General features: G+C 31.2%; 6 protein-coding genes across 17 annotated transcripts; 3 read left to right on the forward strand and 3 right to left on the reverse strand.

The window, feature by feature from the left end:
• Positions 1 to 353: 353 nt before the first annotated feature.
• On the forward strand, positions 354 to 9,563 carry SRPK (SR splicing factor protein kinase). Of its 4 annotated transcripts, XR_013037388.1 has the most exons (8): positions 354 to 1,205; positions 2,007 to 2,220; positions 2,301 to 2,616; positions 2,812 to 3,390; positions 3,463 to 3,757; positions 3,835 to 4,122; positions 5,998 to 6,155; positions 7,544 to 9,563. XR_013037388.1 is itself a non-coding variant. In XM_012282565.2 (7 exons), the coding sequence occupies exons 1-7, from the start codon at positions 985 to 987 to the stop codon at positions 6,095 to 6,097; spliced, it is 2,013 nt and encodes a 670-aa protein (XP_012137955.1). In that variant the 5' UTR covers positions 354 to 984; the 3' UTR covers positions 6,098 to 9,563. The 4 variants fall into 4 exon arrangements, 3 of the variants coding, with proteins under 3 accessions (XP_012137955.1, XP_012137959.1, XP_012137958.1); XM_012282565.2 differs by having other exon boundaries at positions 5,998 to 9,563; XM_012282569.2 differs by having other exon boundaries at positions 355 to 1,205; positions 5,426 to 9,563.
• Nhe1 (Na[+]/H[+] hydrogen exchanger 1) lies at positions 3,416 to 13,741 on the reverse strand. 2 transcript variants are annotated; one of them, XM_003702100.3, is made up of 5 exons: positions 12,266 to 13,741; positions 12,027 to 12,196; positions 11,585 to 11,956; positions 11,177 to 11,508; positions 3,416 to 10,686 (listed from the first exon to the last, which is right to left on the reverse strand). In XM_003702100.3, the coding sequence occupies exons 1-5, from the start codon at positions 13,554 to 13,556 to the stop codon at positions 10,662 to 10,664; spliced, it is 2,190 nt and encodes a 729-aa protein (XP_003702148.2). In that variant the 5' UTR covers positions 13,557 to 13,741; the 3' UTR covers positions 3,416 to 10,661. The 2 variants fall into 2 exon arrangements, with proteins under 2 accessions (XP_003702148.2, XP_012137953.2); XM_012282563.2 differs by having other exon boundaries at positions 11,166 to 11,508.
• Positions 13,742 to 13,776: 35 nt separating this feature from the next.
• Positions 13,777 to 15,961, reverse strand: Dph2 (Diphthamide biosynthesis 2). Its single transcript, XM_012282562.2, has 5 exons — positions 15,659 to 15,961; positions 15,076 to 15,409; positions 14,520 to 15,001; positions 14,144 to 14,441; positions 13,777 to 14,063 (listed from the first exon to the last, which is right to left on the reverse strand). Exons 1-5 carry the CDS (start codon positions 15,770 to 15,772, stop codon positions 13,894 to 13,896), a joined length of 1,398 nt encoding a protein of 465 aa, XP_012137952.1. The 5' UTR covers positions 15,773 to 15,961; the 3' UTR covers positions 13,777 to 13,893.
• A 342-nt stretch (positions 15,962 to 16,303) lies between these two features.
• ICA69 (islet cell autoantigen 1-like protein) lies at positions 16,304 to 19,511 on the forward strand. Of its 2 annotated transcripts, none has more exons than XM_003702103.3 (6): positions 16,304 to 16,554; positions 16,761 to 17,029; positions 17,105 to 17,447; positions 17,523 to 17,798; positions 17,871 to 18,498; positions 18,630 to 19,511. In XM_003702103.3, exons 1-6 carry the CDS (start codon positions 16,541 to 16,543, stop codon positions 18,747 to 18,749), a joined length of 1,650 nt encoding a protein of 549 aa, XP_003702151.2. In that variant the 5' UTR covers positions 16,304 to 16,540; the 3' UTR covers positions 18,750 to 19,511. The 2 variants fall into 2 exon arrangements, with proteins under 2 accessions (XP_003702151.2, XP_012137951.1); XM_012282561.2 differs by having other exon boundaries at positions 16,527 to 16,659.
• On the reverse strand, positions 18,808 to 22,937 carry LOC100875449 (armadillo repeat-containing protein 8). Of its 7 annotated transcripts, XR_013037387.1 has the most exons (10): positions 22,775 to 22,915; positions 22,483 to 22,662; positions 22,285 to 22,358; positions 21,693 to 22,149; positions 21,131 to 21,625; positions 20,778 to 21,069; positions 20,035 to 20,558; positions 19,684 to 19,850; positions 19,290 to 19,567; positions 18,808 to 19,225 (listed from the first exon to the last, which is right to left on the reverse strand). XR_013037387.1 is itself a non-coding variant. In XM_076529263.1 (9 exons), exons 2-9 carry the CDS (start codon positions 22,507 to 22,509, stop codon positions 19,531 to 19,533), a joined length of 2,073 nt encoding a protein of 690 aa, XP_076385378.1. In that variant the 5' UTR covers positions 22,510 to 22,662; positions 22,913 to 22,937; the 3' UTR covers positions 18,808 to 19,530. The 7 variants fall into 7 exon arrangements, 6 of the variants coding, with proteins under 6 accessions (XP_076385378.1, XP_003702152.1, XP_076385376.1 ...); XM_076529263.1 differs by having other exon boundaries at positions 18,808 to 19,567; positions 22,913 to 22,937; XM_003702104.3 differs by having other exon boundaries at positions 18,808 to 19,567; positions 21,699 to 22,149.
• A 157-nt stretch (positions 22,938 to 23,094) lies between these two features.
• On the forward strand, positions 23,095 to 24,869 carry LOC143263907 (uncharacterized). Its single transcript, XM_076529277.1, has 2 exons — positions 23,095 to 23,467; positions 23,558 to 24,869. Exons 1-2 carry the CDS (start codon positions 23,399 to 23,401, stop codon positions 24,758 to 24,760), a joined length of 1,272 nt encoding a protein of 423 aa, XP_076385392.1. The 5' UTR covers positions 23,095 to 23,398; the 3' UTR covers positions 24,761 to 24,869.
• Positions 24,870 to 25,009: the final 140 nt, after the last annotated feature.

Genomic DNA, 25,009 nt, shown 5'->3' on the forward strand with positions numbered 1-25,009 from the left:
TAGGAAATATCTAGGGAAATTTTCAGTCATAAAAAGGTCCCTCTACAGACTGTTCTATCTTCGAGACCATATACATAGTGGAGAAACATAAACGAATAGCAAAAACGTGATGTATAAACATTTATACATACGTATAAAATAAAGAAATATGTTCAATCTTTTAGAGGTATAAACGTAAAGGAAGAAAGAGCATAATACATTTCGCCTAATAAGCAAATACATTGCAATCAACAAAAGTTAACAAATCATGAAACTTTCTGTTCACTGAGTACATTGCACTTTTAGAGACATAATGGTCATAAGAGCGCATACGCAGCATCATAGATTATAGAATGTGTAGAATCGAACAGAGATGCGCAGGAGGAACGAAAGCGTTTAATTACTGCAATCTTTCGAAGAATTCCTTAAGCCACATATAAAATATTCTACAAATTACATCGAATAGCGACTTTACGTTACATGAAGCATCGAAAACTACAGAATTATTATTTAAAGGTTTTAACCGAATTTGAGCCTCGTCTGCTACCACGGCATAGAAAAAGACATCAACTATTGAGTAGCAAGTACTAAGAGGTAGAAGAAGGAAATCGCGAGTGTACCGGAAAGGAAGGACTTTGTATTGGCAAGTGTACTGTTGACGTAAATACGTAACTCGGGCAAAAGGTTGAAGTGTATCGGCAAGCACGACGGCGTCGACGACCTGTAGCAAAACACCTGCTTTGCTCGAAACGCGAGACGGGGACACGGTGACGGCGGGGGCGGCCATACTCAAACAACCGCCGAGCGAAGTGCGCGGCACAGCGCAGAAATGAGACGATAATAAATCGTGTTATATTGTTCATAAGCCCGGGGATAAGGTAACGGGTGTAAGTATCTCCGTTGACACATAAAAGAAAGGATCCTGAAGAAAAGTGAAAACGGAAGTGTGGGACGCATAGAGAAAGAGAGGAAAGCGGCTCGACGAATCGAGGCGCAGGGAACGGTATGAGTACAAAGACGGACGTGAACAGGCGGGTCCTAGCGATTCAAGCTAAAAAAAAGAGGCACAAGCCAAGCAAACGAAAAGGGAAGGGCAATTCTCAGGGCGAATCGGATACGTCGGGTGCCCAGTGCTCGAAAGCACCGGCTGCTCGGCAAGGACAAGGATCGGGTTTCTATCAGGATGCCTCTGCACAGAGACCATATTCCAGCGACAATGGAAACAGGTATCTGGCTATCTGTGATAATATGTTATTTTATTTTGTTACGTTGATGTCCTCTTTGCGTGTAATTCAAATAGATCCCTTTCACGTGGTAGCCCCGATATCGAACTTTCTATTAATTTCTTTTCGTAATGTAACGATAATAAATCGTGACTTTGAATAGTTTAGTGAACAGTAAGAAATATTTAATAAATATAGTAACCTGCATTAATATTCGTACACCTTGGTATATGAGATATTAAGTATTATTGTTGTATGTATTTATTTATAATAATGCTTATGAATTCATTGTTTCTTTCACATGTTTGCTAGCATGCGTCACATGTGTGGTACTGTAGAAGCTATCGAGGCCTTAGTGTCATATATCTGTGATATTGAGTAGTTGATGTTGATGTACCTAACAACATATCATGTAAAATTATTAAAAAATTTGATATTTAAATTATGCAGAATAATTTTCTTTTTCCATGGTAGTAATGGATACATTAACGTATTAAAATGAATATTACAGTTGGTAAAAAGATATTCCTTTATTTGATGCAGTTTGATGTTTTCATAAAGCACAATTTTCACTGTAATACATTAGAAAGTGATTAATTGGTTAATTTATACCCTAAGGTATCCGAATATTAATGTAAGTCAGTGTATATATTTCTATTTAGTGTTATTTCATTCTAAAAGTTTATATAGTATTAAGGTTTGTTTCCATATGTCAATTAAAGATTTTAAACTTGATGTTCCATTTGTTATTTGTGATTCGCGTTCTTCTTCCCCACCTTTCGTTTTTTAAACTGTAACTTATAGATTGGAACCATGCCACAGCTCAAGTAATGAAACGATAGAGGACGATGACGAAGTATACAGTAGTGAAGATGAGGAACAGGAAGATAGCACTGATTATTGTAAAGGAGGATACCATCCTGTAAAAATAGGAGATTTATTCTTAAATCGTTACCATGTAACTCGTAAACTTGGTTGGGGTCACTTTTCAACTGTTTGGCTCTGCTGGGATTTGCAGGTATGTATTTGACTGAAGTCCATATTTGTTTTTCTGCTTATTAAGTTTAGGAGGGGAATGTTTTGAAATATTTTGTACAGGATAAACGATTTGTGGCACTTAAAGTGGTCAAATCTGCGTCTCATTTTACTGAAACTGCATTGGATGAAATTAAATTATTAAAAGATGTGCGTGATACAGATCCTAGTGATCCTAAACGCAATAAAACCGTCCAGTTGCTCAATGACTTCAAGATCAGTGGTATTAATGGTCTGCATGTTTGCATGGTATTTGAAGTGCTTGGACATAATCTTCTTAAATTGATCATCAAATCCAACTATAGAGGAATTCCAAGAAACAATGTTAAACGTATCATCAGACAAGTTCTAGAAGGTCTTGATTATCTTCATAATAAATGTAAGATATTAATAAACTTATACGGTATTGGATGTTGCTTTAGTAGAATATATCGATTTACATGAATAAATTATTTTATATTAATATTTAATGCAATATAAATTTAAAAGCACTGAAATTAAATTTTAGAAATGATAGTTTTGATATTGAAAATATATTAAAATTAATTTTTTACTATGTAATACCTTTTTTCAGGTAAAATTATTCATACAGACATTAAACCTGAAAATGTCCTTGTTTGCGTTGATGAAGCTTATATAAGAAAGTTAGCTTGTGAAGCTACTGAATTGCATTCTCTTGGAATGAAATTACCAGTCTCCTTAATTTCAACTGCACCAAAGGAATTTCAAGAACCTACTCCAAACTCTAAGATGTCAAAAAATAAAAAGAAAAAACTTAAAAAGAAAGCTAAACGTCAAAATGAATTATTGAAAAAGCAAATGGAACAAATCGAAGAACTTGAGGAGCAAAATAAACTTGCAAATAGCACAAGAGAGAATGGAGAATTAGAAACAAATAGTCCAGATCAGGATATAAATACAGAAAGTATAGAAGATAATACAGAAAGCAAAGGCTCACCTGATATTTCAGAACCATCTGCACCTTCATTACATATAAATGGCGTAGATAGTTTAGCAGGTGGAGAAAAAGTAGAAAATCAATTACCTCAACAGCCAGAGAAGATGGATAATGCAAACCTATGTGATGTAGAGAAAAATTGTGGCGAAGGTGCATTATCAGCTGATCATGAAGATGTAGACGAATGTAGTGAGGGTAAAATAAATAGAAAATAGCAGAATCTGTTTGAAATTAATTTTTATTTATTTTATTTATATTATTTTACAGGTCGTACTTTACAACCACCTGAAAGTAAACAATTAAAAAGAGCATCTGTAGCGCCCTTAGAACCTGCCTTAGTGGAATGTGATGTTGAAGTGAAAATAGCAGACCTTGGTAACGCGTGTTGGGTCCACAAAAAATTCACAGACGATATTCAAACTCGTCAATACAGATCGTTAGAAGTGTTACTAGGATCTGGTTACGATACATCTGCAGATATATGGTCCACTGCCTGTATGGCATTCGAATTAGCAACTGGTGATTATCTCTTTGAACCACACAGTGGCAATTATTATTGCAGGTAAGATTATTAATTTTATTTTTAAATTGTATTTATAATAAGTATTATTACAATGTATGTTCTGTTTTCCATTTCAGAGACGAAGATCACTTAGCACATATTATTGAATTGCTTGGAGAAATACCAAGGCACATTGCTCTTTCTGGCAAAAACTCGAAAGCATATTTCAATAAGAAAGGAGAGCTGAGACGTATTACTGGATTAAAACCTTGGGGACTGTACGAGGTGCTTACGGAAAAATATGATTGGTCACCAAGAGAAGCACGTGAGTTTGAAGAGTTCCTAACTCCGATGCTCGAGTTTGACCCGAGTATGCGAGCTACAGCAGCAGAGTGCCTGAAGCATCCGTGGCTGCAAATCAAAAAGTGATCGTATTTTTTATCATTTTATCTTTAAATTTTTCAACTCCAAACTCTACCATCTTGATGTAATCATAAGTCGAGAGTGTAACAAAAAGCAACGACCGATAATAGTCGGATCCTTTCATATTATATACAATATTTTATTTTCACGTAACAAGTGCATTATTATAAAAAACGCACACTATAAGATTATTTAATATTTAATGTAATATATATACATATATATATTGTTATACAATACAAAATTATTATGATTGTATCTTGTAAATTATAATTTAGAAACGTTTTACAATTTTTAGCTATTAATAATTTTATAATCATCATTGACATCCATACGCCTCTGAATAATTTCAAAAGCAAAGCAAACATGAAAAATTCGAATAATCGGAAAAGAAAGCCTATGACATTCCACCAAATTCCAATATTTTTAACAGTTGGGTGTGCTTTTCATTGTAACACTCTCGACAGTGGCTGCCTACTTGTGTATTTATAAATTTGTTAAATCATGTTTTTCATTTAGTAATGATATCTTAAATTAAAATTTCGTAGTAATTTATTACTTTACACGATTATCGTTATACTATCCTTTATACTTGTCACTTAATTTATCAAATATCCCAAGAGTCATGGGACCTACTCATAATGTACTTTAGAAAAGGGCAGGCCCATTGTTGTGCTATAATGAATATTGAAATCTTCATAATCATATACTTCTTTTTTCTTTACATTTATTATTCGAAATTTTTCGATAGTAGATTTTTTTTTACTGTGATCTCTCCTTGTGCTTAATTAATGTTCTGAAAGATATAGTAATCATGATTATTATCATAGTCTTGATACTGCTTTAGAAAAAAATACTCATTACACATACGCCGGAACGTGTGTTTAAGGAACTGAACCTTTGTACAAATTCAATGAATGCAGAAATACGTGTATCATTAATATAATTAAGAGTTGGTCGCCAGATTCTTGGTACGGTGATCGATATAATTCGGAATAAGACAGTGAATACCTTACTAAATCCTAGAAAATAAACCAGAAGGCGGTTAAACATGTTGGACTTGTATAAAATTTAACTACATTATACAATAACTTTGTAATTCTAAAAAAAATAAGCGATTCGTAATAAACTTGATATAGTGACATATACACTGTCCAATTTCGAATCATGACCGAATAGATTCAGTGGTTATGGCACACATTTATGTTCGATTCATTATACATTTTTTTAACGTAGGGCGAGTTAGCCATCTTGATCCTTTTAAATTACTCGTAAATTGTTTATTAATTGAAAATTATGTTTCAGACAAAAGTCATATGATAAGGAGGATGTACATTTCAATAATTAATTATTAAGTAACACTCAACTCGGATGAAAAAGAAGGATCTATGCTGTATGATTCTTTAGCGAAATATTTTCATATAACAAATAGTTTATGGATAATTCTAACAGTTAAGTTGGCTAACTTACTCTATGTATTGTTACAATGTATATCATATATATGTATATATATATATGTGTATAATGTAAAATGCTGAAGAAAGAAGACGAGTTTCTGCATCATGACTGATATTTTGGTGAAATATTTGTGGCAAAGGATATACAATGTTAAGTTCTGTGCGACCTTCTTTACTTTGAGCTATTGACTGATTATTGAGCTCTCTGCCGATAAGTTGTCTTCTATTTTATAACGAAGAAAGCGAAACAGTGCAACTCAACTGGATATTCAACGCAACAAGCATATTTTGTGTCGTTGAATTCTGTTTATGCTTCCAAACGAATGTTCTGTTTCGCTTTATCTGCCAATATTAAGATCATTCGATTAAAACAAAAAAAAGAACAAGTGTGATTAATTAAAAGCATTTTGTACAACACAGGTGGAGACGTATATGGGAAGGATATTTACGAATTAAGTTTGTATTAAAATGGGAACTGCACACGTTTCTTCTGGGTGAAAGAGGAGCAGTGATGATTTGAACAGAAATCGTTTTACACATTTTGATTAAATTACATTGGTTGTCGTTGAACGAATTCAGTAAGTAAATATGATTTTGATACAATTTAGAGGTCCATCCATCATTTGATACAAATTCATTTTGAACGTAAAACGAATGCATCGAGGGAGTAAATGTTAGCTTTCACAATGTGTACAGACACACAACGACCAAAATCATAATGGGACGTTTGATCTTATTTCATTTGTATCTGTATCCTTAAATGGACACCTCTTTTCTACCCTTGCTGTGATTCATAAGATTCAATTTCAAGTTCAACGTGACACTATATCATCTTATGAATTTAGACAAGTCTTCGTTTCGAAGTAAAACTCGTCTCAACTTCTTTTCCTCACAATCATGCGATCCCACTGTAGTTACAACCTTGGGACTGATGATAGCAATCCTGTTGAATTTGTACAGTATGACAACTGAGGTTATTAGTAGATATATATGTATATTATGTATAACCGGTATTATCCAGTGAAGTGCGGCCAATAAAATGCGAACAGAATGATTGCATCAGTAAATATTAAAGACACAAAAAAGGAAATGTCTTCAAGTTAAATACATCTCTAGTTTCTACCTTGACCGTCCTTATCGCTGATACCGATCGCCATGCGATTGTACTTTAACAATAAAATCAATGCTTTAACCAGAGAGTGTATAATACGATGTGACATTGCTGGACGAAGATCATCACTGTAAATTAATTGTTTGAAATTACGGGCGTTGACCGATGTGGTCAATAGCCCCACATCGCTGTAAACAAACAATAGTTTCTAAAATGTACAAGTACTCTCTTATGGAACAAACGGATGATCGGTCTCTTTAACAGCGGTTTAACGAATTCAAAGGACGTGTGATTTAATCGCGTAGCCGCACATGTATAAACATACCGAAAATATATATATATATATATATTATATACAAATACAAAAAACATATACATATATACATAGAAATAAATCGAATGACAGTTTACGTAGGTGTGATTCGCTGCTTGGCGCTAGGATAGTTAGGATGAAAATTAACAGACATTAATAGTAAAAAAAGAAAACATGTGTATAGCTTGATGTACGAGAGTCTCCCTTTCCTTCTGAAGTTCGAGCAAGTCATTGTATTCATATTAAAAGTTTTAAGGCTCGAAACGTTTTGTTTCTCTCTCAACAATAAGAAGGCGATATCTATACGTATAGAATTTAAAGACCAGTGAAGAGTCGAACGAAGTCGAGGAAACTATTATAGGGACCCAAATTTGAAACTTCTTCAGAGATCTATGTTCCAATTGATAGAGGTCTGATCACGAATCGTGTATCCGTTGAAAAATTGGAATCGTCGAGATACGATGAGGAGGTTCATTTTATTCTCTTCAATTCGATAGAACCGGGTCTTTGAGAAAGCTTCGTTGTCGTTTCTTTTCTTTCAGGCTGCTCTCGTTCAAGCGAAACTTGAAAAGATAGCGTGCTACGAATTTAAGGAAACACTTATTAACGCACCGGAGAACAACCAGTGATAATCAGTACCAAGGAAGCGCGTGTAAAAATGAGAGATACAAGAATCTCTAGAAAATACAATGTGTGATTTTTGTAATATTACAATGTTCAAAAATGAGGGTTTGACGGACGGATGAACCTGTTAGATTCAGTGATGGGCAACTGCGTCCACTGCGGACATAAAAGTTACGAATATGGGTAACGATTCTCATTATATTGCCACGGAACTGTAGTAATTGGCAATATAGAAAGAGATCCTCCGACGCCTGAAAATTCGCAAATTTGAAAATTTGTAAATTCCAGAATTTGTGATTTTGTAAATTTGTAAATTCCTTAATTTAAAAATTTGTGAATTTAAAAATTCCTTACTTCGTACATTTGAAAATTTCAAGGTTTGCAAATTTGTGAATTTGCATATCAATTCATCTCTGCCCGCGTCGAAATTTCGTCGGGCATCTGCCCATCACTGTATTATAGAAACGAAGCAAAAAAGTCGAATGTTTGCAAAAAAAAAAAAAAATGGTTTCAAGTGAACCCCAAGTTGTATTATGTAAATTGTGGCGTGTGTAACACGCGTCTATGCGATAATGTAAATATTGAAATGTAATTGGGGGTTTTACACATTTTTAGACCGAACGCGTCTGCATTATAAATCGATAACGTTAGGAAATGCTGAGGAACCCAATCCCAACGGATTATATTGTGACCTGTAAACGACTACTTTAACCGAATTATAATCCCTTGGAACTTTTTCTGTAATAAATGGGTGAAATCGAGGTATGACGTATTGTAATCTAACGGATTGGTATATATAGTCATACTGGTCATAGCGTTTGTAGAATCATTTAACTCTGCATGCTTAGCCGATTGCTCGATGTTGTACATACACACATGTACCGTACTGAGCAGCAATTATAAGAATATAACTATATCGATAAAAAGTGCATATAGAGATGCTCGTGATATACGAACATTTTTAGAAATTTATTGGATGATTATCCAGTGCGTGAATAATATTTGAGCAGATAATACGTATAACTAAATGACTGGAGCATCGACATAAAAAAAGGGAGGCAAGTGTGGTTAGCCATGCTTTTAGACAATACTTCAATGTTATAGCGAGGATGGTTTATTGAAGTTGACTGCATAGAATTTCAACTATCGTCAACGTCGAATAAAAGACGTATATAAATGAAACGGCTAAAAATGTTTCCCGTTTGTAAGGGGATAATCGTGAAAATCGTGCTAAAAAAAGAACGTCTTATATTGGGTTCAAATTTGCGCGCGAAATTCGTTACGATATTTCCTGTATTTATTATATTTTTGCATCGAGCGAGAAACAATTTATCATGAAATCAGAATGTGTACATTTTTATATTGTACACTAGCAAACGTGTTAGGCTTCTTTAGGAACAATGGGAGTGCAGGGAAAAGGCGACCCCTCCATTCAATTTTCGGTTGGTAAATTTAAGAATTTACTGTTTTAGAAATTTTTGAATTTGGGGACTTAAACATTTTCAATTTTGCACATTCAATTCCCTGAAGTCGAAGAGAAATGGTGAGCGGTTCTTCCTCTTACACTTATCGTTATCTAAAAGAAGCCTACATCCGGGTGTACTTCCACGTCATACCATTGCACTTTGCGATTGAAAAAAGGAAATATCTTAAAAGAAGATTCAACTAGCAAGTGCATTAAGAAGTTGAAAGGCAACTTACATAATTTTTCAAAAAGTAATGCCTCATGCTCCAGTCACTCGATGTACGACCAGATGAGGCATAAAAAACCGTAGAACATAATAAAGTAGCGATAACAAATCGAATAAATAAACGGATTTGATGTTTAGACGCTGCCTCCGTTATGTGCCCTGCCTCAAAAAAATAAGATGATGTACCCACCTCCCGAGATCGGTATATGATATATGATATTAAAAATAAATTCACATTAAAATAAAATTTCTTGTACATATTCTTCTATCCTCCCGTATAATCTTCGAATTTAATAAATGAATCATTTCTTTTTTGGTACCAGTGATTTATTGTACAAATTGATGTTATTTGTGTTCTGTACATATGTAAAATTGTCATTATTAAAATTAGAAACTACATTTCAGAAACATTCCTTTCAGATGAATTTTCATTTAGATACTATTTATATTGATTATATAATGTTTTTACTTTCATTTGAATTCAATTTAAATTAAAAAGAAATTAAAAATTTGTGTACTAAAAAAATCCATAAGAACTTGATATTTTGAGTTAAAATAGAGATATTTCAAATGTTAATCTGAACCAGAACTAATTACAGTAAGATATTTAAATGAAAATACATCTGTCATATTATGAAAATTAAAATATTATACAGTGAACATATAATACATATAAAATATGATAATTCTATACAACAATAGTTTAATACAATATACATAATACTAAAAATAGGATAACAAGATCAACAACAAGAACTTTCATATTTAGATTATATAGTAAAAATATCAATTTTACCAAACTGCGCTAATTGGATATAGAAATTAAATTTTATTCAAAATGTCTTCTGCCATTTTATATAATCAAATAATTTGATATATATATAAATTGTTGAACTTAATTTGACACATAATTATTTCAATATATTTATGTATCCATAAATCTAAAGTACTTAATAAATTATTTGCTATTAAGTATATTTTAGTGCCATATGAAATTTGTAGTATTATATAAATATCTTAACACATAATATACAACATAGACATTTCATAATGTATATAACCTTTTGTGCAGAAATTAAATATTTTTAAAGTATCACATGTTTGTTCATATCACTATACACTATACCTTGTTAAATACTATAACGTTCTAAAATTTGAATTACATGGTCAATTATGTACTATTGTACGTAGCACAATGTATGAACTTGTTATTTATAGACAAGTCCGGTACTAAGATTGTTATGCCAATTTCTGTAATATAATATATATAATACATATATTTCAATACTATAATATTTTTAACTGACGAAATAATTCCACAATTTTAGCTATATAAACTTGATTATTAATCAGACCAATCCTCGACGTCTCTGTAAATTAATTTAAAACTTATTAATACTTCCAAATTTTATGTGTATCAAGTACAACCCTTCACCACCAAGAAGCTTTGAGAGCAAAGCAAATGTTCATCACCAATCACGATCAAATGATCTACATGAAAATTGTTTTTCTAGCTAAATCGCAATAGTAAACTATTTGCTGAAGCTAACAAATAATTATTTTTGATTAATGTTTTAGTTTTTGCTTCCTTTTAACAACACCTTATTGTCATATGAAATATTATTTCATTTTAGTACAAAACAAATTAAACAGTTTATGATTTTGAACATTGAAAATATGTACTGTATACATTGCATAATGGAAATCAAGACTATATTTCATATAGCAATCACAGAAAATATCTTTTTTTTAATTCCTATTTACGTGCTTATAAAAGTTTGTATACATTCGCTGGTAAGCATAGCATTAACAGCAAATTTAGCACAGCACACAAAAATAAATTATATACTTAATATAGACCCGTGACTTGGACGTCCTTTGGTTTGTTTCCCACGTACTTGACCCTGGTTCTCTGCTGATAGATTTATAGTTAATTGCGCCGTTGACGCCGTAGTTACTTCATCGTCTGATTCCATAGGACTGATTCGAATCGCTTGATACCATTGATTCGTTAAATCTGTCATTTGAGATTTACAATCTTTTAATTCCTGTTGGGTGAACCTTCTAGTAAAGAATGGAATGAAGAATTTCAGATCCCATCTTGCAAAACCACGGATTCGGGATTGAAGAAAAGATACTTCAATTTCTTCTTCTGTAAGTTCTGACAGATGTTCAGAATCTATTGTTTGTCCCTGAGATAAAAATACAGTTCATAAAATACATGTATTTCTATTATGTAGGTACATGTACATAGATGTATAAGCTTACCCATTCCCTAGTTTTACTGAGTGAAATCTCTTTATCTTTCCTTTTCCTTCTGCTATTACTTTTTTGTTTCTTTTCTGCCCTTAAAAACTTTAATAATGGCATTGTAGAACCACCAAATACTAATGTTGTAAATAATACAATGATTAACGTGGTAGTAATGATCACATGTCGTGTTTCATCACTGAAATCTAAGTGCAGTGACAAAGCATAAGAAATAGCGCCTCTTAAGCCACTAAACCACATTATAAACATCATCTTTCTAGTAATTTGATGTTCTCGAAAACGATTGACAAGGAAAGCTAAAGGAAAGATGTTTGCAGCTCTTCCAATCAAACACAGAATAATAGACCATATAACAAGTGCTGGTTCAAACTGCAATTGAAACAAATAATATTAATTATGAATATAATATTGCATCAAGTGGATTTGAATATTACTTTACCCGATGTCTAAAGCTGAACAAAGCTAATCCTAAATATGCAAACACACAAGTTTCAGCAATAAATGCTAAAGTCCTCATTGTTTGTTGCATTGTAATTTGAGTTACAGTTGATAAATTAAAATGTGTGTAATGTGACATTACAATTCCATTAAATAAAATTGCCATAATACCTGAAATAATTTACATCTTTAGTACTTTCCTCATTGTACTAAAACAGTATCAAATAATGAGATTCATACCAGACAGTTGAATGCCTTCTGCCAGAACATATGGTGCATATGTAAATACCAGCATAAGTCCAAATTCAAGAGAAGGATTTTTTCTGAGATCTACATGTTTTAATAGTAATGCACTTATAAGAGCAAAGACAACTCCAATGCCAGCAGAAGCAAAAAACATTAGACAAAATCTGTTTAAGCCAAGAATAATGGCTTCACTAGTGGTTGTTGCATTATTGGACTCCAATACTGATGTAGTTAGTACAATAGAAATAGCATCATTTAAAATGGATTCTCCAAAAACCAACATATTCAATACTGGATCTACATCCAAGGCATGAAATATAGCTACTGTAGCGACAGGATCTACTGCTGATATTAATGATCCAAACGCGAAACTCTCAACAAAACTAAGTTTATATGCTACCTGAGCTAATCCCAATAAATAAATTCCAGCTCCTATAACAAATGCTGATATTGCTGTTCCAAATATTGCAAAAACTAAAATACTGCCAATGTTTTGGAAGAAATTTCCCTTGTGTAAATTATATCCTGATTCAAATATAATAGGTGGAAGAAGTACAAGAAAAAAGGCTGTTGGAGAGAAGGCTTCCTCTTTCCTCCAATTAGCTATATTTTGATTTGACATAAGATTTATGATCATACCTATAGCTCCTCCCAAAAATACAATAACTACAGATTCTGGTAGATATTGGAAATTGGTTTCTAACATAATATGTATAAGTAAAATGCCTAAAGCTAGAACACAGAGGACAAAAAATATAGACATAGAACTATTATGTTCTTCTTCTGCAGATCCTTTGTCAGGTAATACTGGTTCTGCTGGCGTAACTGTTGTTGTACTTGTATTCGTTGAGTTACTGATATCTGAACTCTGCGATGGAATTGTAAAATCTGACATATTATTTCCATTTTTATCATTAACAGTATTTGTAGATACTGTAGCAACTTTCTCAGTACTTTGATTGTTACTGTCATGATCTGATCGAATTGTACTTGAAGATGTATGATGAGATTCTGTATTTACTATGCTTGACGTTGTGACGTTTTCTTTCGCTTTATTATTATCAGAAGTATTTGGAGTGTTTAATTCTGTCGGAGTAGCAGTAGTCAAATTTGTCGGTATAAGAATTGGTTGCGTGATCTTTTTATTGCTTTCCGTGACAGCTTCATGTTTGAGGTTAGAAGCTTCTTGTGCATATGAAGTTGTTGTCAGTACACCAAAAATAAAAAATATTACACTAATAACAACACTTTTGTATAAAAGTTGATTAACTGAATACAAATTCATTTTTAAATTACTTTCACATTATCACGCAACAATTGAATGATTCTTTCGATTCTCGAAAACGGTATGAATAAATACAGCTGATCGTGTGGAATATTTCGATATGTCGCTACGTATTTGCGTCAGCAACAGTCCACGTGTTTTAACCAAGGAAAAAAAAATTTCTGCTATGATAAGCAAATTAACACTTTCGTCTTTATAATTTGAAATAAATAACAAGAAATAAAGAAAAATCAAACAAATTATTTTAATATATCAATAAATATTTATAAAAATATATTAAATAAATTTTATAGAAAAATTGTATACTAAAATATAAAAATTTTTATATTTGTTATATTTATTTCTTATCTTTTTCTACAGAAATAGGTTCATTTTCATAACTACTTGGTAAACCACAACGACCAACCTCTGCTGAGTGCACTGCATCTTTGCCCAACCTTTGTTCAACCCCTTTCCAAGATCTATTATATAAATATTCTGCTCCTGCTTTTCCAATTGCAACAATACCTAATTTGATTAAGTCAATGAGTATAAAATGAAGCGTAATTCAATATTATTTCTTAATTTGTGTTATATTGTACAAATACCTGCAGTGTTATTAATTGCTAAAGCATTCATTTTATCTGTACATGGTTTGTTTTCTGAGTCACAATTTCTAAGTTCACCAGTAATTAAAGAAATATCTGAATTTGTTGATGCTTTAAAATCAACATAATTCATCCCTGTAGGAAGTATTTGTCTGAAATCCATACAATATTGCGTGTAAGATTCCCTTGAACTATTAAATGCCAATTCTACTTCATAAGGCATAAGTATTGGTTTTAAGAATTCTCTAGAATCGAACACTTCATTTTCAGGACATGTTATTACAACAAAAGCATCAATCTGCAAATATACATTGTAATTTCATTAATATCAAAATTAATTTTAAATAATAATTGTAGTAGTACTATTTGAACGTACTTCTGGAAAATTAGCAAGTTTAACTGGATTAATTTTACCAATACTCAAAATGTAAGACTTTTTATTCTTTTGCTTTAAAATATCCTTCATCATTGTTATTACTTTAAGATAATCTTTAATACCAAGCGTTGCTACAACTATACCAACAACTTTAGCATCTTTTAATTTTTCAACTAAGAATCTTCTTCTCTTTAACCATGGTGTGTTCAAAGCTTCATATTCAATAATAGTATTATTTTCATAATAATACCAGTTTTTTACAGGAATTGTCAGTGCTAATGCAGCAAATGTTTTCCCATCACTTCCCAAGAAAAATGCTATGTAATCTTCTATTTTGCATTCTTCTTCTAATTTAAAACTTCTACCTAAGATACTTATAGGTGAACTATTTTTTGTTTGTACAAATTCCACATTACAGGTACAATTTAATGAAGTAAAGATTAAATTTTCATAAATAGGACTCAAAATTTGATGTATACTCTCTACAATTAAAACATTTACAGAATAAATAAATTGATTAAATTAAATTTTATTATATTGATTTTAAAAAACTTACCAATTTTATGTGCATAAGCAACATCATAGAAAAACAAGATTTTTTCAGACTTATTTTCGAAATTGGATTTAAATTTGTTAATTAATTCTACTATATCAATTTCTTTTTTTGGTAAAACATGAAATACAGGTAGACGTATACTAGGACTTAGACAAGTATGACCAAAATGTATTATACTATCACCATTAATATGTTCAGCTGCAATTTCATCAACACAGCAACTACCACAAGTGGTATCTCCCAAAATGTATACTTTCTTATTAATACGTCTCTCTAAGTGTAATGCAATTTCTACTGAATCTGGTAAAAGGTCATCAGGAAATTGTAGGCATACCTAAAAATATTTCATATCTATAAATACAATTATGTTTTTTACTTTGGTCATGATATGTTTATTTACATTTCATTAACATCATATGTAACTCTTAAGAAATATTTATAAAATTCTAATAAGTACAAGTGTTATGATGAACAGAATAACCTCTACAATACATCAAAATGAAAATTACAGAATAAGTCTTCTGCTATAATTCGATTAATTATAATTTACAAGACATTTATTACATAAATGAAATATTCAAACCTTATTTAAATTACACTCGTCAATCCATTTACTACACTTTTCCAGTTCGTAAAGGTTCTCTACAGAATCGTCCATTTTATGATTTATAATTTTTTTAGACACTTCTGGAGTCATGTTGCTTAAAACATTTATACAGTAAGATCGTAATTGTTTACAAATAAATATACATACTTATATTACATATCATTAATGCGTTAATAGTTAATATGTTACACACAAACATTGGTTTATGTATCATATTTATATTTTGCACAGTGGGAGAACATACTCAATCTGCGCAACGTGGTTAACTTCAGTATAGTTTGACGGTAGAGGAGGTTTGTAACTTCGAATGCTATCGTCGATACATAGAGAAAAAAAATAAATAAATAATATCTTTTTTTATATTTTTACTAAAGAAATGATTCCATTTTCCTACGAAAAATATTTATCAACTGATCACAAATTACCACTGCATAGAAAATAACTACAATTAAGACTTTTTAAATCTTTAAATTTAAATTTTTAATTTTTCAAATTTTAAAATTTGCGAATTCCCAAATTTCCAAAATTTAAAATTTAAAAGTTTAGCAACCAATAAGCAATGAGGTTGAATCCTTTTTCCCCTACGTTGCCATTTTCCCTAGAGAAACCTGCCATGCTCACCAGTGTACTGCCTGTTATCTTCTGCTGTCAAGTTGACAGGAAAAGGATGTGTCTGTATTCTTATCAGTATTAAAGTCTAAACAACCTATTTTAATTAACTTGAACGTATTAAATATGTGTGTTAAACAAATATGATATTTACAAGCAATTTGTCATTTCAAATAACATTTTAAAATCACTTTTATAACTTTGATTTGTGAACATTTACTACAATTCGAATTTTAAACCAATATCTTCATGATGAATACATAGTAAGTATGTTTATTATGAAATTGTTGTTGCTCAATGAAGTTTATAGTGATTAAAGTATTATGTATACTTTAAACAATATATGATCTCAGAGTGTTCATAAAAAGGTATCATCTGCTTACAGATTTAAAATTTGACCTATTATGTTTTTGGTTCTTATTATAGTTTGAAAAAGTTTTCATAATATTTATCTATTGTTATATTTTAGTAACAAAAATGGATCAGGTGTATCAGGAAATGCTTTCGATTGTTGGGTACAAAGAACTAACATGCACGATGATTCTGCCATAACAAAAATGCAACATCAGTTCTGGGTTACGAAGCAAGCTTTATCAAGAAAATTGGGAAAAAAAGAAGATGAATGTATAGTAGCATCTGATGCAGAACTAGATGCTAAACTAGAATTATTTCGCAGTATTCAAGAATCCTGCTCTTATTTGCAAAGAATTATTGATAAATATCAAGAAAGATTATGTGGTAAGTGCAGAATTATTCAAGAAATGAAAGAACTGACAAATAGCAAAAATAATTATAGCTAAAAATTTTGCATAGACCTTGCACAGGAAGAAAATGCAATGGGTAGATTTCTTAAAGATGCCGGTAAACAAGACAAAACTAGAGCTGGCAAGATGATGTCAGCAGTTGGAAAATCATTATCTTATTCTGGTCAACAAAGACTAGCACTGAGAGCACCACTTGGTCGATTGTATCAAGAAGTAGAAACATTTAGACAAAGAGCTATTGAAGATACACTGCAAAAGGTTCAAGCAATGGAGAAAGCTCGTACAGAATATAGAGCAGCTCTATCATGGATGAAAAATGTTTCTCAAGAATTAGATCCTGATACATCAAAACAGCTGGAAAGATTTCGCAAAGTTCAAACACGTGTTAGACAGTGAGTATAATATATGCATATACTAACAGTTATACTTAACTTATAGTACATATTTACATAATAATTTGAATACAGGGGCAAGATAGCTTTTGATAATTTAGCTTTGGATTGTCTCCAAAAAGTAGACCTGTTAGCAGCAGCAAGATGTAACATGTTCAGTCATGCCCTAGTTTTATATCAGAGCACGCTTCTAAATTTCACCAAAAAATCTGCACAAGCATATTCAACGATAGCAAGCAGTTTTAAAGGATATCAACGATACGATTTTATGGTTGTAAGAGAACTCGCCGAACCTTCGAGTAAACTAGCTCAGGAAACGGGGGGTGATGATGATCTTGATGATAAAGACAAGTAAGTTATAAGTTAAAAAAAAACTATCAGTAACTAAAATAATAATAATAATAATAATATTTTCTGCTGTAGATTATCATTCTTTGATATGGATTTTCATGATAATATTGAGGAAGCAGAAGAAGTTCAACCTACTACAGCAAATACAGTTGAAAATAATAAAGAGGATGAAAAATTGCTGGATATTGAATGTGACACAAAGGACATATTAGAATTTGAAGGATTAGATATAAATTCTAGTTCTTCGAAAAATGGAATCACAGAATCCACTTCTAACTTAGAACATAAAGATGATGTTGATCAACTTTTTAAAAGTTTATCTTTAGATAATACGTGTCATAATAATAAACAATCAACCAACGATATGCAAGAAGGAAATCAAATTCAACTTGATAAAAGCTTTGATGATCAAAGTTTAGGAATGGACATATTTGATAGATCTGACACCAATTTTAATTTGACTAACTTTTCTTCTTTAGAAGTACAAAATCAAGGGGAACAATCTTTGCACTCTCTCACATCTGAAAATATTGTTCTATTAAATGATCTTTTCAGTGATAAACAGAGTACTGAAAATGAATGGGAGGCAGCCATGTCTACTGATACTTTTTTACCACCAAATATTTTGAAACAAAGTTTAGGCGACGCGGCACTTGGTATTGGACAAAAGAGTACTTTGACTATGAATACTGGTGACAAAGTAAGTAGAAATTAATATTTATTGGTTGTTAAACGTTATCTTTTATCCAGATTATCGTATTTCAAAAAATAGCACTTTACTGAAAATTAGTTGATAGTATAATAGCATAATTAACAAATTGTTTGTTTTAGAAATCGAGTAAGACTGGAAAGCAAAAGGGTAATTCTTGGTTGGACTTATTTGCTGAATTGGATCCATTAGCTAATAACCCAATGGAAAATCTTTCCAACGACAGCAATGCCTCTGCTTAATTTTTTAAAGCAGTTAAAATGTATTATTATTATTATTATTATTTATACTTAGTTGCAGTTTATAGAAACAGTCAGAGCATACGTTTTTATTGTTTCAAACAATGCAATGTTCAGACATCATTCATTTATTGCGTTTGTACTAATATTTCGTATTTATTATTTAAAACTTAACATTCCCAGTTTCTAAAGTTTCACGGAAACCTAAACAATGTAAGATAATAATCAAAAATATTTAAATTTGGTATCTTTTTAGTTTCGCACCAAAGAAATAAGATCTGTTACTTTATAAATATGCTAGTCAAGTACTTTTTCTTAAATACATTAAAAATATTTTTTGCCATTTTTTCTTCATAACTTTCTTATTTGCATTTATAATCATTTTTTCATCAAGTTAAAATTATATTATCATATTAAAACTGCAATTCATTATTACTTCATAGTTTATATCTTTTCAAATAACTTCTTTAATATTATCACTGTATAAAACAATTCACGTTTAGAAAATTTATGATACAATTATCTTGTAAATGTAACGCATACCTTTTTTCAATATACTGAAATATCATATTCTGCTTTCTTTTCTTTTTTTAAATTAAATAAATACAACATAAGCACATTACATCGCCAGGGATATTGCTTTATATCTTTTCTATATAAATATAAAATGCTTATGCATTAAGAAAGTACAGGATCACAGTGTTAACACCAAAATATCATTGTAATTCACGCTTCAAAGAATTTTAAATCAAAATTTAATTTTAATCGGTAATACGTTTGAAATTTATGCGTCGTAAAATTGGGTCACGGCAGTTCTAACTCTGAAACAAAATGAACGTAAAAAATCAGAAATATTTTCATAATATTATAACTGAAAACCTTGTAAAACCATGCCAAAAAATGAAAAGAAATTTTAGGATGAAATTATTCGTCATACTTATCATATAATTGAAGATCCTTGCTTTGACGTAACTGTTGCAGAATACGATAAAAACCCAATTCTTTTAAACGCGCTTGCCTTTGCGCAGCACCAGGCTCTTCTCGCCAGACTAGATTGCACACACAAAAGACTGCAGCAACCTGCAGCTTCACGTTACTATGCATCTGAATTATTATAAGAGACTATAAATTTTTATCGTTACTTTGATAAAATATTATTGAAGAATAATCAGTATGGCTTATGAAAATCATAAAACAGAAAAACATATATTCTATTATTCGAGTAAGCAAAATGAAAATATAAAAAATAAAATTGAACATAAAAGATAAAAACAATATTTTCACACACCATATAATCCATAAGTTTTTTAAGCACATCTTCATTAGCCATAATATGATCTTTTGCTCGAATACCGTCAGCTACATTTGCTAAAATACACAAAGCTTGTTCTTTTACATCTGCTGGATGTCTTGGATCTTCTAAAACTAATATGACAGCTTGCATAACGTGCGCCGCATGTTCTCCCATTATACGATCTATATGTGCTTTTGTGGAGAGCAAGTTTCGTAATAAACCTAACGTTTTCATTAACACTGGTATATCTTGATCCGCCAGAAGACAAAAAATTTGATCAGTTCCCAAACATTGTAAAATCTGCAATTTCACTTGCTGTTCAGCTTGGAAAGCCACGTTCATTAAAGCCCAAATTCCATTTAATCGCAACGCTGGTGTACATCGTTTTGTAAGCGAACATAACAATTCTATTCCACCAGATTCGAGAATTGGTTCTTTGCTCGGACTAAATTCCAATAATAAGTTACATAAAGTACTTGAAGCAACAGTTAATAAATCAATTTCGCTTTCGCCTCTACCTATGTAATAAAACCACATTAATTACTAATAATAAATATCGTTAATAATATGATTAATAATAATTATGGATAAGTATTGATATTTTCATAAATGTTTGATATAAACAGATTTTGTGCAACTGAGATATTTTACAATCTTGTTAAAATTATATTATTCTAATAATAATTGCTAATAGATACATGTATCTCTTATTGAGTAAAAACACTATTATGTTTTACCCTCTAATCCTTTATCTGCACCATGTAACAGTTGCATCAGTGGTCTCCAAACGGCATGATCTTGAAAAGTTGTTCTGAGTTGTTGAACACTTCTAGAGAGAGAATGCAAACATCTAACTGCTGCTAAACGTACATGAGAACCTCCAGGATCCTGCAGACCTGCTACTACCTGTTCCATAAGACTTTCTGTCTCGATAATACGTTTTCTAATATCTTCATCATTTGCACCTAGAGATGCAAATGCTCTGAACGCGGCTTGTCGCATGTCTTGCGTTAACGTTGCATCTTGTACCTAAAGAGAGTAATAACGTTAAGCACACAAATAGATACACTAATAAATACATTACACTTACGTGTGGATGAGGTCGTAGTAATTCTGCGAGTGTAGGAATTAAATGATTACTGATGGAAGCTAGGCGTTGTAATTCAGTATTAACTTCGGTAAGAAAAGCTAAAGTTTCAGCCGCGGCTATTCTTTCACGAGGAGGATGGTCTCTGTGACAGAGTCTCACTAAACAAGGTAAAGCCCAATATATAATTCTCGGATCTTTATACAATAAAACCCCAGTTCTATGCATATATGTGACGCATCTTGCAGCTTCAAGTTGAATTAAGGAGCTTTTTTCACGACCCATTAATTGTCCTAATGCTACAGGTACAAGTCTACCATGTGGTGTATTACTTGTAGTCGCGGAAGCAACCATAAGACATACCCTATAATTTTTATAACACATATTTGCCAAACAAGCCAAAGCTGATAACTGTACATCAGGTAATGGTGAATCCAACTGCATTGCTAGTGTTTCTACTGCTCCACCTTTTGATAATGCATTCTGATCTTCTGTTGTCTAATAAAAATAATATAAATTATTATTGCTGATCATCTAATATTCAACTGTTACAACTTTAGCCTACCTTTACCTTGCATGCTGTCGTTAAAATTGTTGCTACACAAATCTGACATGTAACAGACTGATTTGCTAATGATACTAATCTTGGTACCAATGCAGGGTCCTGATATATTGAATGAACTGGAGCGGCTGGATGTTGAAATACAGTACGTAAACAACGTAAGCATGCTTCATTTAACAAATCTGTTACTTTTGGTTTCCCTTCTAAAGGTATTTCTGAGACAGGTGTAGATAATATGACCTGAAAAAGTAACGGCACTACACCGAGGTCTATAAGTGCCAATACATGTTGATCTGTTCCTTTGGCCAAAGAACCTAATGTTACAGCAGCCTCTAATCTTATATTATCTCCAATTCTATCTGATGAATCGCCAAGAAGTTGTAATAAACGAGGTACTACACCTTGAGCAATTACAGAACCTTTTTGTCTATTACTTCCAATCACAGAGTTTTTAAGACATCTAAAAATCAGGATAAAAGATTAATAAAATTGACCATTAAAGTAAAGAACATTATTATTAAGATTATTATAATGACTTCAATAAGTAACCATTTTTAGTAAACAAATTAAGAGGTTAAGTACGATTTTTACTCACATAATTGCTTCTAAGCATTTTTGTGGATCCAAGGAGTATAGTTCATCGATATAACTTCTCGAGCTCTCAACATCCTGTGATATAATTAGTTATTTATGTTTCAGAATGTTACAATGGAAATAAGAAAATAAGTTGCCATTGTCAAAAGCAGAAGAAAAACCGGTAACGCATTTTGTCTTTTCAATGTTGTCCACTCACCATGAATGGCTGCATTACCGAGACCATATTTCTTTTTTTTCAATTTTCATCAAATTATTATAGTAATCACTTAAAATAATTCCGTCGCCATTAATGGATTACCACGAGGAACCGTCAATCCAACAATTGACTTTGTTTGTTATAAGACCGCTCGCTCTTCTAATTGACAAAATTTGCGTTCTGAAAAAATTTTCACCAACATAGTATTACCACAATAATATAACTATTGTACTATAATATCTAGTAAAATAAATATAAATTTTCAAATCCTCTTACGCGAACATATAAATACCTCAGTATCACATTAGAACAATACATATTGTTATCTAATAATACATCGATATATTAATAAGATGAATGAATATACTATGAGTAAACGTATTCTGTTATTTGTAATTATTTATATTATTTATTCAACGAGAGATCATACTTATTAAACGATGAGTTTTTCTTCATTCTGCGCATGTCAATTCTGATTGGTTGAACCACGTTGGTAACCAAGAGCAACGTGCATGCGCTTGGTGATTTTCGTTACGCCAAATATATATACCTAGTGATCTTATAGTTTATATATTTTGTACATCATAACCTCTTCCTCTTATTAACATATTTTTGTCCACTGAGTATATTATCGATGGAATGAAAAACTTATGCTGACTGTGTTGCGCGATTTGATTATGATTTTCCATTGAGCAAATAATAAAGTAATTTTGAATTTAAAAAAAAATACAAATCGTTCATAACCGTTTCTGAAATTTAAATTTTGAAAAATAGAGAGTTTCTGCTACAGTAATTTTTTAATAATTGGTAATATTGGAAACTTTAAACCAGTTGCACGAAATTATTAACAAAAGACATAACCTTTATACTTGGATTAATTAACTATTATTTACATTAATTAAAAATTTAATCAAACATGATTATAGAATCGCTAGATGAATATTTAGAAACTGTGGCTGGATATATATTTGATGATGATAAATTAGTGAGTATTTTTAACATTTTTCTGGTTGATCATCTTTTAGATTTTATAAGTTTAGAAGTTATAAGGTGTTAATATTTAAAATAATTTTAGGTAACTTACAAATGGTTGAGTAAAGAGTTGGAGGTACATGTTGATATAGCGAAACAAATTTTGTGGAAATTCTGGCAGAAATACAAGAAAGAGAAAAGTTTTGATTGTACTCTTTTATTAATGGGCATTTTACCTGATGATGGCATGCGAGTTGAAGTTGTTAAAGAAAAAGATTTGGAATCAGCTAAAGAAAAATATGAAAAAGTTTTGTCTGAACATATTTATAGTCTCCAAAAGGTATTACCTAATATACAATTACTTGAAATGGCTGAAAATGGAGATATAAAATACAGTGCTATTAAATGTATTGAAAATAATGAACGTAGCAATGATGAAATGCATATGTTACGTTGGGGAACATTATCAAATGAAGTACAGCCTGCTTCTGAAGAAAAAGTAGACTGCAAATCTGAACCAATAAAAGTTAAAGAAGTTAAAGAAGAAACAAGTCCAAAAAACAAAGTAGATGACAAAAAGAAAGTTGGTCAGAAAAAAGGTTTTGATAATCTTTTTGGAAAAGTCACTAATAAGCAGAAAAGTATTTCAACATTATCTGATGCAAAAAAAGCAGATTCTACTCAAGCAACAAAAAAAGGAGATACATCCAAATCATCAAAAAAGCCTACCCAAGGTGGGCTTAGTAGTTTCCTCCAACCAACCAAAAATGAAGAAGTTAAAAATACAGTAGCTTCAGAAATTAAGAAAGATACAGAGTTAGTGATAAAAGAAAAAACAGAGAAGGAAGTTGTTCCAGATAATAACAAACAACAGAAGAAAAAGACACAAGGGAAAAAACGTAATCGAAGCAAAGATACTACTTCTGCTGCAAAAAGGCGAAAACGCATTACAATTCAGGATGATTCTAGTGATACAGATGAAAATGAAGGAAATGAAGACTTGACTTCTGATGAAGAACAAAGAAGAATAGTGGAATCCTCTCCTGAACATGTTTCTCCTGTAAAAGTACAAAATGATTCTCCACCACGAATCAAAGTTGAAAATAACAAACGTAAAGTTTTGAAAACAGTAGATAAAACGTTTGAAGAAGATGGTTTTCTAGTAACAAAAAAGGTACATGTTTATGAAAGTTGTTCTGAGGAGGAACCAGAAATTGTAGAACCAAAGAAATCTACACCACCAAAATCAAAAGAGAAAAAAAATAATAAACAAGCAGCTATAACAAGCTTTTTTAAAAAAATGTAACATATTTTATCAGTTTATAATTTACAATATGCATATTTTGAATTTTAAAATAATGTTATTGCACATAAAGTATCAATAAAGTTACTATTTTATAAATTTATTAAATAAACATTGCTTGTATATTTTATCTTTAAGCTGAAATTATCTGATTCCAAGTATGAACTAGATATTACTATACTTACTCAACATTATTATCAGATATCTTATCATGCCTGAAGCTAAATACATGCTACACCCAAAATATGAGTA

Source organism: Megachile rotundata, chromosome 3 (genome assembly GCF_050947335.1).
Source record: "Megachile rotundata isolate GNS110a chromosome 3, iyMegRotu1, whole genome shotgun sequence".
Classification (NCBI taxonomy): Eukaryota; Metazoa; Arthropoda; class Insecta; order Hymenoptera; family Megachilidae; genus Megachile; species Megachile rotundata.